General features: G+C 36.2%; 1 protein-coding gene across 2 annotated transcripts in view; it reads right to left on the reverse strand.

Annotated features, from left to right (window-relative positions):
- Positions 1 to 14,445, reverse strand: part of LOC128019874 (interleukin-1 receptor accessory protein-like 1-A) — an 80,448-nt gene that overhangs the window by 24,612 nt on the left and 41,391 nt on the right. For both annotated transcript variants that reach the window (XM_052606181.1, XM_052606182.1), the window contains exons 3-5: positions 13,567 to 13,852; positions 10,545 to 10,731; positions 9,764 to 9,917 (exon numbers count right to left, since the gene is read on the reverse strand). In XM_052606181.1, coding sequence (XP_052462141.1) covers positions 9,764 to 9,917; positions 10,545 to 10,731; positions 13,567 to 13,852 — 627 coding nt within the window. The remainder of the gene's footprint in view (positions 1 to 9,763; positions 9,918 to 10,544; positions 10,732 to 13,566; positions 13,853 to 14,445) is intronic.

Here is a 14,445-nt window from a genome sequence, read left to right on the forward strand (position 1 = left end):
GATTTTCTGAGTTGAACTGAACACAGCACCTGGAGTGAAATTGAGGGGAACTGACTCTACTTCCACTAAAATGATCTTGAAATCAGTTAAAAGTAATGAATAAAAAAATATTTTGCAATTGCTCATTCAATTACATTCATAAATTGTTTTGTGTGTATTATTATTTAAGGTGTATTAAGTGTCCAAATGGTTTTAAATATAATTTTAATAAAGGAGGTAGAGCTTTTTCACATTTGGCTCCCAAACTCTGAAATAGCCTTCCTGATAATGTTCGGGATTCAGACACACTCTCTCGGTTTAAATCTAGATTAAAAACACATCTCTTTCGCCAAGCATTCGAATAATGTATCTGTTAAATTGTGACTGCTGTTGCATCTGATCAAATGCGCATTCTTATTCTTTAGCTTGATGTCAGGATGATCGCAGACACAGAGGAGCAGCTCTCTCTCTATCATAGTTCATATTGCATAACTCTTTGTTACCAGTATGCAGTGTAGGGTAAATAATTCACATGGCCCTCTGACTACTGTAACACTATTTTTCCATTACAGATAAACCCAAAACAAGGGAACGACTAATCAAAATCATGCACCTTAAATGGCCTGAGAACCTTATACACAGATGTAATGTACACCTCGCGGCCTTACTTAGCAGCAGCTTAAACTACAAGATAAACCCTGTGTGATCTTTAATCTGCAAAAGTGTCCTATAGCATTAGCCAGAGAGCATGGTTCACTGACGAAACTAGTACAGATTTGATGCTTGGGAGAACATAAGAATATATTTATTGCGATCACTGCAGCACACTGCGCTGGATACAATTCACTTTTGTAGAGCATTCAGAATATCTGACTCTGTTTTCAGTGATGACAGAGATTTTCATGCTGTGCATTATTCCTGTTCAGATGTCCTTGAGAAATAAACTGTGAGATAAAAGGAAGCTCTGAGGGGAGGAACTACTGGAGTGGAATGTAAAAAAGGTGGAATGTGTTTTACTGCCGTGTGTGTGCAGGGCCGGAGCTAATGGGGTGAAAGGTGGAAATGATTCTTGGGAACTAAAAGTCCAGAGGGGCTCAAAACAATTGAGACAGGATTGATGAAGCATCTGGTATAATTATTTAAATATATTTTCACAAAATTTTACTCAGGTATTCAAGTTATTTAATATTTAATAGGTTGCATAAACCTAAATGAGATATATTAACTTTTATATTATAAATTACTAATATAGTTACAATTGATGTGAAATCCATTATAAATAATTCTATGTATTTTACATCAAAACATGTAATAAAATATTTAATGCACAAATCGTGTATTAAATCCATGGTCCCTTCCACTTGAATAACAAATGTTGTTATATATTTTATTATATTATTTATATAATACCAATTAATGTAGAATTCTGTAAAATTAATTCGTATTTTACATCTACATGTGTCACAATAATGAAAACACAAATCAGTTCCCTATACCTAAATTAAAAAAATATAACATCTCATAATATATATTCATATTATTATAACAACGGATTAAGTATAATTAACGGAATGTATTATAAATGTTTATCAAAATACGTCGTAAAACAATTAATACACAATTTATAAATTTCAATCCAATGTCCCTTCAACCTAAATGAATAATATTCAATTTAGTAATTCATTTTAATATTATTAATATATTAGAAACTCCAGGGTCCTATATAATTATTAATTAAATGTATTTAACATACAATGTACCAAAATAATAAAAGTATAAATATGTGCCCTGAATCTAAATGAAAAATATTACATTTTATATTATATATTAACATTATTATTATTATTATAGAAATTGGTTTAAAATCCATTATTATTAATTCTACGTATTAAAATATTTATCAAAATATGTCATCAAATAATTAGTCTACAAATTGTAAATTTCAATCCTAGGTCATGCCACCTTTAAATTTAAATATATATATATATAAAATGATGTTTATATTTGTATAAGAAAATAAACTGGATTCTGCTCACCTGGTAGCTATGTCCTTTGTCAACAGAATGTCCCCAACATGACAGAAAATAAACATGTGTGTGTGTGTGTGGTTGGGGGATTAAGAGAGAGTTAAGTTGTTACACTCTCACTTAACGGCATCTGTAATTAAACCTTAATTAAATATGATTACATAACTGTACTGATTACAGACACATGTGCACACACACACACTGACACTCACACACACAAAACACACACACACTTATCTTGTCCTGATTAGACTTGACAGATGCAAGGTTTTGGGAGCATTTGTTAAGGATGTGCTATGGCAGCCCCAGTGCACTATAGGGGATTTTAAGACAACAGGGGCTCCAATCAACATGGAGATCAATGGATAAACAAACAAAATGTATCATCTTGTAACCACTTAATACCTACCCTGCCACTCAGCAATGCTTCCCTAGTGGACTGCTGTACCCACAGACCCTTCTATTGTCTATGGGTGACTGGATCGAATCTGGGTGACTGCTCTCATCTGACCGTTTCCATGGAGATTCAGTGGGAAGGGTACAGGTTGGTACAGGTGGGAGAGGTAAAGAAAGGTTGGCACTGTCCCTGAATCACTCCACTGCAAGTCCCTCCCGGGCACACGCTTGCACGCTTACACTGCTCCAAACCTGCCGTTGGCATGGACACCACGCAAGTGTCCATGGAAACCACATTGTCTGTACTAAAATAGCAATAGGAAATGCAAGCTACTTTTGGAAACTGTTACTTCAACCAGATCGCACTAACACACAGCTCTGCATCCGGAAGCTGGACGCCTCTTCTAAAATTCCTTAGCAGAAAAAAAGTGATAAATGGGAGATTATAGGGGTCTTTTTTTCTCAGATGCAGGTTAACTTAATTAAATAGTCTCAATTTTCTCACTATTTTAATCGCATTGCTGTCTAGAACAAATCAAAATATAAAAAATTTGTGGTTTCATTTTTTATAGGGGAAAATTACTGTTGTTTCAAGGATTTCTATTTTACTGAAACATGAAACCAATAAAAGAGCATTTTACAAAGACTGTGGTTACCAAGGCAAGCTCAAAGTAAAGGCCTGAAGTAAAATAAAATAAGAATGAATAACCAGAATAATGAATAATTCAATTATGTGGTAGTTTTAATAAACTGAAGGGCTCTAGAAAATGTGTCAGAAAGTGCCAGAAACTCTAAATTCTTCTTTAGATGAAACTGTTGTATGCCCAGTGTTAGATTCGTTTTTCAGCCTGGTTCTCATAAGACAAATTAGAGATTTGGTTAGTGAACGATTAAATATAACTATAAAAATAAATGGATAATAGTGATAATATTATTGCACTATATTTAGTTAGTTAAAAAAAATAATAGCCTAATAATAATAAACAAATAAAGTGTGATAATACCATTATATTAAAAAAATAAATAAAAAGGGAGTATTACATATAAATACGGTTATTTTATAGTAAACTTAAAAATATTTTGGCTGGTTGCCGGCAAGTAAGTATATGCGCTTCCGGGTTTAGCATCCACTGAAGCGCCTTAGTAAATGAAATGTTTTACATTGTGCTTTGAAAACGGCTGTGGGTAGGCTAGATTTGGGCTTTTTTATCAAAAATTTTTCAAATTTGTATAGAAATCTTATACAGTACAGTTTGTCGATCTAAAATAGTAGTTGTGCATTAACAGCTGACAAGCATGCCGGTCAGAACTTATTTCTACAGGGCATTTATTTTTATTTTGGTCGCACATGCAAACATGCAGACGACTTATGTGCACCCCTGATAATAAATAATATTATTTATTTATTTAATATGTCAAATGAAAACATTATATTAAATTAAATTATATTATACAAAAGTGTAGTGTTACTACATATGTAAATTTATAAATGTTTCTTCCCAAGTCTCTGATTTCAGAGACATTTTCCCCCATATTATTTGGATAGCCTTATATAATGAATATAATAAAGTGATATAAAAAATATTATTTTTTCCCATTAATTGTTATTTATTGCAAAAAAAAAAAAAAAAAAAAAAAAAAAAAACTCTGATTCTATATTAATTACTGAACACCTCAACTATTTCTAATGATTTTATGTTCTCTGTGGCCATTCATCAAAAAAACCAAACAACCAACCAACCAACCAACCAAACAAACAAACAAACAAACAAACAAACCAAAAAAAAACAATCAGCTACTTTTTTATGTGCCTTTATAATACTATATGTGTTTTCCTTCAAATACAGGCATAGCATGATGAATTACTGGGTAAGAGAGAGGGCAGCAGACTGGCCAAGTCAATGTGCAGGACAATGTCCTCATTTGAAAGTCACTTTTGATAAAAGTGTCTAAATGACTGAATGCAAATGTTCTAATTTACTATTTATCTGTCCCATTATTATAATAATCAACTTCTGTGACTGATATTTAGAGTTTACACCCAACTACACACAAACACGCTCACCCAGGAAGTCATTTCTTCACTGTTTGTGTGTGCGGGTGTGCGCAATGCACATGATTAACTGTTTAAAATTTTTGGCCCTCTGCCTCGAGAGAGGATGAACAATAGCAACAATTCTGTGTATTTTTGTAGGTCAGTTTCACGCTTCAAAATTTCAGACATGCACGAGTACAAAAAGGCACAAAAAATCCACCACTCCAATCTTTGTTGTCGAAAACCATGTCCGCAGTAATAGACTGTCTGTAAGCACTCAAAAACAAGAAAATGATTCCATGTTCTTCCGCTAACTTCCTCCCTCAGGCACACGGGCAGCTACACCAGATAACCCGCTGCAGATATGTACCATTGAGGCAAGTTTCTGTATCAATTAAAGAGATGTACTGCTGTAATCAGCTCAAAACAAACTGAGCTATAGTGTTATGATTCTGCTGTAACTGCTATGCGACTCCTGACATCAAAACTGTACCTCCGTGACGAGGGTTAAATTGAGAAATGCACTAAATTTGACTGTTAATGGTGGTTTTTCCGCTGAGAATCATTTGCTATCCTGGACTATAAGTTCCATACAGGAAATCGTCCCTGAGAGTCTAATGCTGTCCTAAAATAGGGTTTAAATGAGTACGGGAAGAGAGCCGGCAAGTGTTTTAATAGGTTTCTACCGAATGAGGGCTTACAAAGGGAGAGAGAATAACGTCTGACCTCTTTTCACCTGTATGTGCCATTTTATTGACCTGCTACAGTCGCAGAAAGGAATGAATTTGCAAGGGCCCAAAAATTATCTGTTTAATCGTAGACAGAGATGTTGAAACGTAAATATAAAGATGAAATTGACCTTTCCACTGCCGGCTTAGTGTTGTGTCTGTATAAATGTCATACTCTATCTTTCTCTCTATCTCTGTTATTGTGTGTGCAGAGCAGTAATAGAGGTCAAATGTGTGTAGTTGGTAGTGCACATGTTCACGACACATATGAGCAGTTGTGCTCACGGGAACACAGGTCAGGTCTTGTGTCATAATTCAGTCTCATACCCCCCATTCTCTCTCTCGACTATCCTAAAGGCCAAAAGCTTATAAATCATATAAAAAAATGTCTGTGTTAACATGAACCACTTCATCACCACATTTGTGACCCTGGACCACAAAACCAGTCATAAGGGTCAGTTTTTTTAAATTGAGGTTTAAACATCATATGAAAGCTGAATAAGCTTTCCATTGATGTATGGTTTGTTAGGATAGGACAATATTTGGCAGAGATCCAACTATTTGTAAATCTGGAATCTGAAGGTGCAAAAATATATATATTAAAGATTATAAATATTGAGAAAATCGACTTTAAAGTTGTCCAAATTAAGTTCTTATGAATATTACTAATAAAAAGTTGTATAATGTTTACAGTAGAACATTTACAAAATATCTTCATGGAACATGAACTTTACTTAAAATTCTAATGATTTTTAGCATAAAAAAAAAAAAAAATTTTGACCCATAAAATGTATTTTTGGCTATTGCTACAAATATACCCCAGCGACTTAAGACCAGGTCCAGGGTCACATTTAACATTAAAATATACAGTTTTAAATCTGCAATGTGTAATTTCTCTGGCACTAAATGCAACTTTTCTGAAAAAAATGTGCATGGTGCAAGACTGGGCAAGTCTTCTTTGCCTATTTTACATATACACTGTAAAATGTTTGTAATTTTTACAGAAAAATTCTGTATACTGTAAAAGAATATTAAATGGTTAATTGTGGGTTTTTCAGGGGCCGCATCCAAAAACTGAAAAATGCTGCCTTCGGAGGACGTAGTTCAAGGTAAGAAGGCATCAAGGCACATCCGAATTCAATGTTAGCTTCAGTTCCTGTCTCCTGAGATACTTTCATCTGGACGATTTTTGAAGGCAGCAAAGACGTATTCTTCGCTGCCTTTGATATCCCTCAATCCTATGCATTCCATACCGTGACAGTTAAGCCAAAAAATAAAGATGCCGTCTGAAAGTTGCGGTCGGTGGTCAGTTTGTATTTTAATGTATGCTTTTGATCAACATTTTCCACTTTTTATGTCATTTCAAATTAATATTGCAGTAATTAAATATCCACTTAGTTATCACCAAAAGCTCTCTATATTTTGCTGTAGATCATTAAACCATTACTCTGCCTCAGAAGCCTGTCTGAAATTAGTTTTATGAGGTGCCTTCATGCAAAAACGCTGCCTGCAAAGTCATTGCCTAAAGGCGGTCGCACACCGGATGAGAAGCGCCGCGTCGCGTCGCACCACACGTAGGACAACTCAAGGTATCGCACACCGGACGCGCACATTCTATTTGCGTGAGCTCAATTTCGCAGCAAGATGGGAGAGTTTTAACTTCATCTATTATTATTATTTTAAATATATGATTTTAATTGATAAAAGCTGAGTTTTGAACGTTAATTAATGAAAAGAATCTGTGTTATTATAATAAGTCTGTTATTGTTTTGTTGTATCTGTTGTCTAGGCAACTGTGCAGCTGAAAACGTAACCAAACACTTTGTAATGTTTTATTTGAATGAAACAAGTGTACTGTATTTTAATTTCAGTTTCAGTTTATAACATCTGTGTTTTTTAATATAAAACTATGCAGATGGCGCTCTGTGGCACGGCAGAAATTTCGATATTTCAGAAAAGTCGTAGCTGGGCGCCGCGGACAGACGCCGAATGGCGCCGCCGGTGTGTGTACACTCATAGAGAATAATGTGTTCGAATTTTAAAGACGTGACGCGATGCGACGCGGCGCTGCGCTTCTCGTCCGGTGTGCGACCCCCTTAACACGTCACCTGCCTAAGTTTTCGGATGCAGCCAGGGAGTCACAATCACCACAGTCACCATTAACCATGCTCACCAGATCCCAATCGTCTGATTTCTAATCACCTCCACCTGTCACCACTCATCAAGATGGTAAACAAGAATGTTCTGGAAAGTGATTTTAAGCCTATCTGTGATGGTACCAAGAAGGTGTTGCTCACTTGTGGATGTCAGACTTCTGGAGGGGATGCAGATTCGTCGTAGTGAGTGGAAGTAGGCGGGTGCTGAGCCTGTGGCTGTTTTACATGCAAGCATCAATGTCTTGAACTTGATGCGAGCTGTAACCTGAAGCCAACGTAAGGCTCTTTTGGGCTCGTTGAAGACCAGAATGAACCCTGAATGAGCACATCATCAAGCTTTCCTATCCACTTCCCTTGGTCCCAGCCGCCCCTTGAGAACTCTGTGGAGCCTGCATCTTTTCGAAGCTGGACCTGCGAAGTGCTTATAACCTCAGTTGAATCTGGGAAGGTGACGATTGGAAGACGGCATTCATAACCAACTCAGGCCTCTACGAATAACAGGTTATGCCTTGTGGCCTAGCAAACTCGCTGTCCATCTTCCAGGGATTCATGAACAAGGTGTTTCCAGGAGTTTATCCACCGATTTGTCATCGTTTACATGAATAATATCCTGATATACTCCCAGAACCTGGTCGAACATCAGCTTCACTTCCCGCAGGTCCTTCAGGAGCTCAGAAAGCACCACCTTTACATGAAGCTAGAGAAATGTGAATTCTCTCACTTCCATGCTCCGTAGATCATCCAATTCTTTATCCTGGAACCCCTAAACTCAGGCCACCTTTAAGAAGCTCCAGGAGGCCTTTTGCACTGCTCCCATCCTCACTCACTTACTCACTCACAGAGTTCCATGGAGAGCCTCCCTGACTCCACCCTTGTGCCAACTACTCAAGGAAGCTTTCCCCAGTGGAGCAAAGTTATGATATTGGAAACCGTTAACTGCTCGCCATTAAGCTGGCTTTGGAAGAGTGGTGACACTGGCTGGAGGGAGCTCAAGACCCCTTTACCATGATCACAGATCACTTTCTCTCCTACTGCAAAAAAAGCAGAAAAGTAATGCACTATTTCTTATAATTCCTCCGTTCACCCAGGATCCCCTGGAAAGGATCAAGGACTCTCAGATAAGAAGCACTACTCTCGCTATTCCCCATCAACTCACCTGGACCTCTTGCTCTGCTTTCTTCTGCCAGCCTGCCACTAATAAACCTGTTGCTGTGCACTTACCTCTGTCTCCCTGTGTGTTAGCTGACATAGGTTACCTTACCACAGTGGTTCTCAAACCTGTCCTGGAGTACCCCCTATTTTGTATGTATCCCTGAATTATCACACCTGACTCAACTCATCAGCTCATTAGTGGAGACTGCAAGAACTGATTTAGGGAGACATACAAAATGTGCAGTGCTGGGGGCACAGTGAAAATTTGTAAATGGACTTAGCATAATCTTATATGCAATTTTACTGCAAAATACAATAAATACCAATACGGTACAGCAAAAACTATGAATTACCATACTGTATCTATTATGGAAAAAAGACATGCCTGAAATCTTTTGATTATACTTTCTATAAATAATTTAGCTTCTTCTTATTTTTGTTATTAGTAATGTACATTAGGGTGTTTTGTGTTACGTTTTGTTATTTAATAAGTGCTCATTGCATTACTGTAGTATTTTTGTTATCCTGTTGTGTTTTGTATTTTATGACTTGCTGCATAGCTTATGTAGAAGTATTGCCCATATTTTATGGACAGGCCACTTACAATGAACCTGATTCATCATGTGATTATTTTTTTTTTTAATGTATCATGCATACAGTTATGGATTATAGTTATGATATATTATTATTAGGATTTGTGGTTAAGAGCTGATTTCAACATTATATGACAATATATAACAAGGATATGAAATATACAGTTATACAGTAAATTGTAAAAAGTCACTGCATATTTGATGGTGAACTTCTGGCCACCACTAATTAATTATACTAATTAAAACTAATGAAAGAATAAATGAAATAAATCAAAGTAGCAAAACGAAAGAAACAAACACTCAACAAATGCTCGTTCTAAGCCATATTATCATAATTTTTTAACACAAAAGGATACAAATGAGGGATTGAGGACTCAAAACAGGAAACAAACTAGCCCGTATGACTAATGCACTATATTTTGAATATTCTGAATTCATATTATTATGAGGCTTATTATGAGACTTTGAAAGACAGACTGAAAAGTTGCTATTCACTGAAAAACTTGTGCATTAATGACACGCAGTAAAGTCACTGTTAACAAAAGCATGGCACAGTAAATGCAACTGAAATCAAATAAGAAGCAGAACGAATAATACCTCACACACTTCAAAAAACAACCAACCCCTCTAAGCAAGACTATCAGAGCAAGTGCTTTCACACACAGACACACACTGAAGAGATGTCACATGGTACTACCTGTCACGCTCAGATAGGTCGTCCTCCGCACCAGGAAGCCTCCAAAACCCAGCTCACAGGTGTAGTTGCCGATGTCATCCTCCCTCACTTCCTGTATGGAGAGCAAGTCTGCGGTCTGCAGCACACTGCTCCTCCACTGCTGCACGGTACACTCCTGCACACCCGCAGGCAAAGAGAAAGAGAGAAGAACTATGAAACTATGAAACGAAGAGATGAAACTGCTACCTGTACATTTGTATATACTGTCATCAGGATAATTCTCAAAGGGGAATTCAGTAAGAATAGATTGCACTTGGTGACAGCATGCAAATTGAGCAATGGCACAAATATGGCCTAAAAATATCACTAAAATCACTAAACACACTAAACACAATTTGCAGGCTGGAGTTCATGATCTAGACACCTGAATGGGCTTTTTAAAATGCAGAAAGTGCTCTCAACTTTATTTTAGAACACTTTTTAATCATAATTTGATAAATGACAGCTGCCACGATCAATTGAAAATGTACATAAACAAATAATTTTCTGTTTACGTTTTGCATGTGCAGTTAAAGCACAATGTTATTGCCCCAGGCAAATAGCACTGACTTACTGGCATAAAGTATAAGAACCCTAATTTACATAAAAGGGATGCGAAAAGTACGACAATGCCCTCATTTAAATTCTCAGGGGGCAGGTGCTGTGATACTGGATCGCAGGTGGTTTGTGAATGAGACACTGGTTTGTGCGCTGAAGAGTGCGACTGCTTAGTAAAATCACCTCATAGTGTTTCCCACTGTACCTTGTACCACGTTATCTGTGGTTTTTCTCCAGGCTGAACGTAATCCTGGATGTCAGGGCAGGAGATGTCTTTACTCTTGCCCAGTTCTCCTTTTTCAGTGTAGCGCAGTTTTGAGTTATAACATCCTGCTGTGTCATTATCAGCAACCAACAGAGTCATAGACACCTTCATACAAAATGTGGAATTCCTGTAACACACACAGAGTATATAAACTATCCATTATCAGATTAACACATACTCACGAGAGACATCACTGATCGTGAATTTGTTATTATCTCACAGAGCCTATACACTAAATAAATTATATGAGAATAAAACATGACTTTATTTGTAATTCAACCATGATAGATGTAATCTGACCATGATGGAACAGAATTTGTCTGCAATTTTCGCGTAGGGCTTCAAATAATTAGTGTCTTACTGATCGAATATGAATAGCAAATTAATTGAATGAAATGCTCTCTCAAAGGTTTTAAACGGTCATTTGATACATTTTTTATCACTTTCCATTTTCCCTGAGGTCCACTTATAATGTAAGTTAATGATTTTCAGCAGAATAAAAAAAAGGTGTCAGATTTAGTATCCTACACTCTCTATGACCCTTAATTAAATGTGAAATATTATTTATTTTTTTGCTGTTGTGCCTATAAGACTATGAAAGATGTGAAAGTACAGAATAAAATGTTATTGCAGTTCTGAGTTCTGAAAACTGTATGTTTTAATATTATTATGAGCATTTATTTATTTACTTAAGAACATAATTTCTCATTATATGACCCTGCTTGTTGCTTGCATTAAAGTCAGTCAAACAAAATTACACAGCCTCAAACGCATATTCACACAGTTCTATACATTGATGAGTATCTCCATTTAAAGTGCATTAGTGTTTGTTTTATCCAAGGGCTTTGAGTTTAATAGCTGCTGATAAGATTTGTTCAAATTTGACCTTTTCAGTGTAATGACCTCACACCTCCTACCGGGTTACCGTGGTTACAGAGTGCTTGGGGTGGCAACCTGCAATGCACTTGTCTCTTGTAAAATGCATAAACAAAAAAATAATAAAGAAATAAAGAAATAAACGATATGCTGTATTTCTCTCTGCCCTATTAACTGTATAGCAAAGACAATTTTTACACTGTTTTCAGACACCTGCATATGTCGGCACAGTCTTTTTTTTATCACCTTATAAACCTAAAAAGAAAACAAAAATATTGTCTCCCTTCTGCTGATGTGCTGCTGAAAACTATTGTTTATGGTTTAATCAGGTCAAAGCCAGTCTCAGAGGAAACAGAACAACAACAACTCCAATTTCCTGTTGCTAACTGTGTTCTTAATAAAAAAACATGCAATTTAGCTCTGTTTTAAATCTAGTAAGCTGTCTACATAGCTGTCTTCCTTCTTAGGCAGCATCCTAACTGGAACTGGAATCTTATAAGTGACTGATTTTACAACTAGCGGTTTAACATTAATTGGTTCCAGGGGATCTGTGTTTGGCCAGTTATTTTAGACTTTAATCCACTGCTGGTAAAAATTCATTTGCCAGCTATTCAAAATGAGTTAAGCATATGACTAAATCATATTACTTTTGCAAGTAACATATAAATCATCAGAACTTCATTATTTTACACTGACTTTTTAAAAGTCAAAATTACGAGCTAAGTCAGGTCAACATTTTAAATATAAGCTAAGAATGCAATACTCTTTAGGGATGTTCAATGGTGAATGTAAGGCCCTTTCACACATACAGTCTTTCCTGGTAAATTACATTAAAGAGATAATGTGTAAACAGGACCTAAATACTGGTAAATTCCTTCTGGCAGTTTACCGGTATGAGAAGTTGTACCAATACCAGCAAATTAATGGTAATGTGTTCTGTGTGAATGCAGAACGATATTACCGGTATAAGCATGTATGAGTTTAGAATGTGCTGATAAAAATATTATATATATATATATATATATATATATATATATATATATATATATATATATATATATATATATATATATATATATATTTAAAAAAACATTTTTTTCTTTTTTTTTTTTTTACCAATTCCATTAAGTATTTAATTAAATTAATTTATTTAAAGGCAATATTCTTCACAATATTCTTCACAATTTCTTTTGTGTTCTGCAGAAGAAAAAAAATTCACAGAAGTTTAGAAGAACTATCCCTTTAAAATGTCTCACAACTTGTTGGCCATCTTGGATGATTATTCACACAGATGTATTCTGATGCTAATCTTTTTTTTTGCAGTTGATACATTTGATGTTGCCTTAGAAATAAGGTGACTTTTAAAACCACTTTCACATTGGAAGCATGTGTATAATTCCTTCAAATATTCTCCAAAAGGTCTCTCATGTGTACAACACATGAAAAAAGAAATACTGTACTCTGAAATATTAGATTTTTCCTACAGTACATGAATGCTAGAAACAAACACACACACACACACACACACACAGTGTGACATTCTGTGATGCAAAAGTGAATATGATGAGTAGATTATGTGCTTTGACCTCAAGTAAGTCGGAACCTGAGCAAATGAGGACCCTGGAGAGTTGCCTGACTGTTTAATATGTGTGACAGTGGCCTGCGGCATTATGGGAGAGTGCTGGAGTGTCAGTGTTTGATTGATGGATGACAGAACGTCTCACTGTCCTCTGCCGTCACTCATTTATTTCACATCCAGTTTTACTGTCCATGAGAAGCTTTGGATACAGACACACACAACACAGCTTTGGAAACTCTCTCAAACACAACACAGGCAGACAATAATACACACACACACACACACACTAATTTTCTCAGCATGGCGGTTTTCTTGAAGGCTTTGAAAGACAATGAAAATACATCAAAGGAAAAAGTTAAGCATGTTCCCCAATCCAGCTAATGTCCGAAAGGCAGTGTGTGTGTGTATGTGTGAGTGTGTGTGTGTGTGTGTCTCTTTGTGGATTAGCATATCTAAGTGTATGAGTGTTCACACATACACATGTGCATTCTTCTCTCTATCTCTCACCTCAGAACGCAGGAGTACAGACCGGCGTCCTGCAGCTCGGCAGGCCGAAACCAGATAGCATCTTCCTCTTTGCTCATGCGTACCCCATCAAAGGACATGGGTTCCTCAAAGTCACCATGTCCCAACCCAGAACTCCGGTACCACATCAGACTTAGTCCAATACTCTGTGCCTGGGTGTAGTTGGCTCTGATATAACCGTAAAAAAGAGCACACTTTATCCTCACGGGCTCTCCATGCAACACCTGGTACTTCAGATAGTCCACGGACCAATCAGTGCAGCCGTCCACTGCAGAGACACAGGACAGAGGACAGAAATATTAGTCCCCACACCTTTAGAAATTTTCTTCATTCATTAACAACATTAAACATTTAAAATAAGCAAATAATTACACAATTGACTTTTTCAGGTGCAATATCTATTTTAGTTTTATTAAAACTAAACTATTTTTCATTGCGGCAAATAGTTGAATCCATAAACACACATCAAACACTGTAGGTAAAAAAAAAAAAAAGAAGAAAAAACTCATTAATTTTTGCAGATAAAGCTTCAGATACAAACACAAAGACAAATTTTGAGCTATTGAAATGCAGATTTAGTTATTTTTTCCCTCAGAATAAATCTCATAATTGAGATGTTAAGTCAATATGAGTCAGAGTTCATTTTCAAGCTTAGTTGCTATAGAGAAGTTAACCCGTGCAACTAATTATACACTAACTAATTTTGTTTCATTGTTGTAATTAAGTGCTGTGTTTTATAATGTTTGCATATGCAAGTACGTGTGTGCGCTGGGGGATCGCTGTGCACATGTGTGTGTGTACACGGGAGATGGCATGAGCTTGTAATAAAAGCAGTTAATTGCTTTTTGAAACTCTGGAGCT

Source organism: Carassius gibelio, chromosome A9 (assembly GCF_023724105.1).
Source record: "Carassius gibelio isolate Cgi1373 ecotype wild population from Czech Republic chromosome A9, carGib1.2-hapl.c, whole genome shotgun sequence".
NCBI classification, from domain to species: domain Eukaryota; kingdom Metazoa; phylum Chordata; class Actinopteri; order Cypriniformes; family Cyprinidae; genus Carassius; species Carassius gibelio.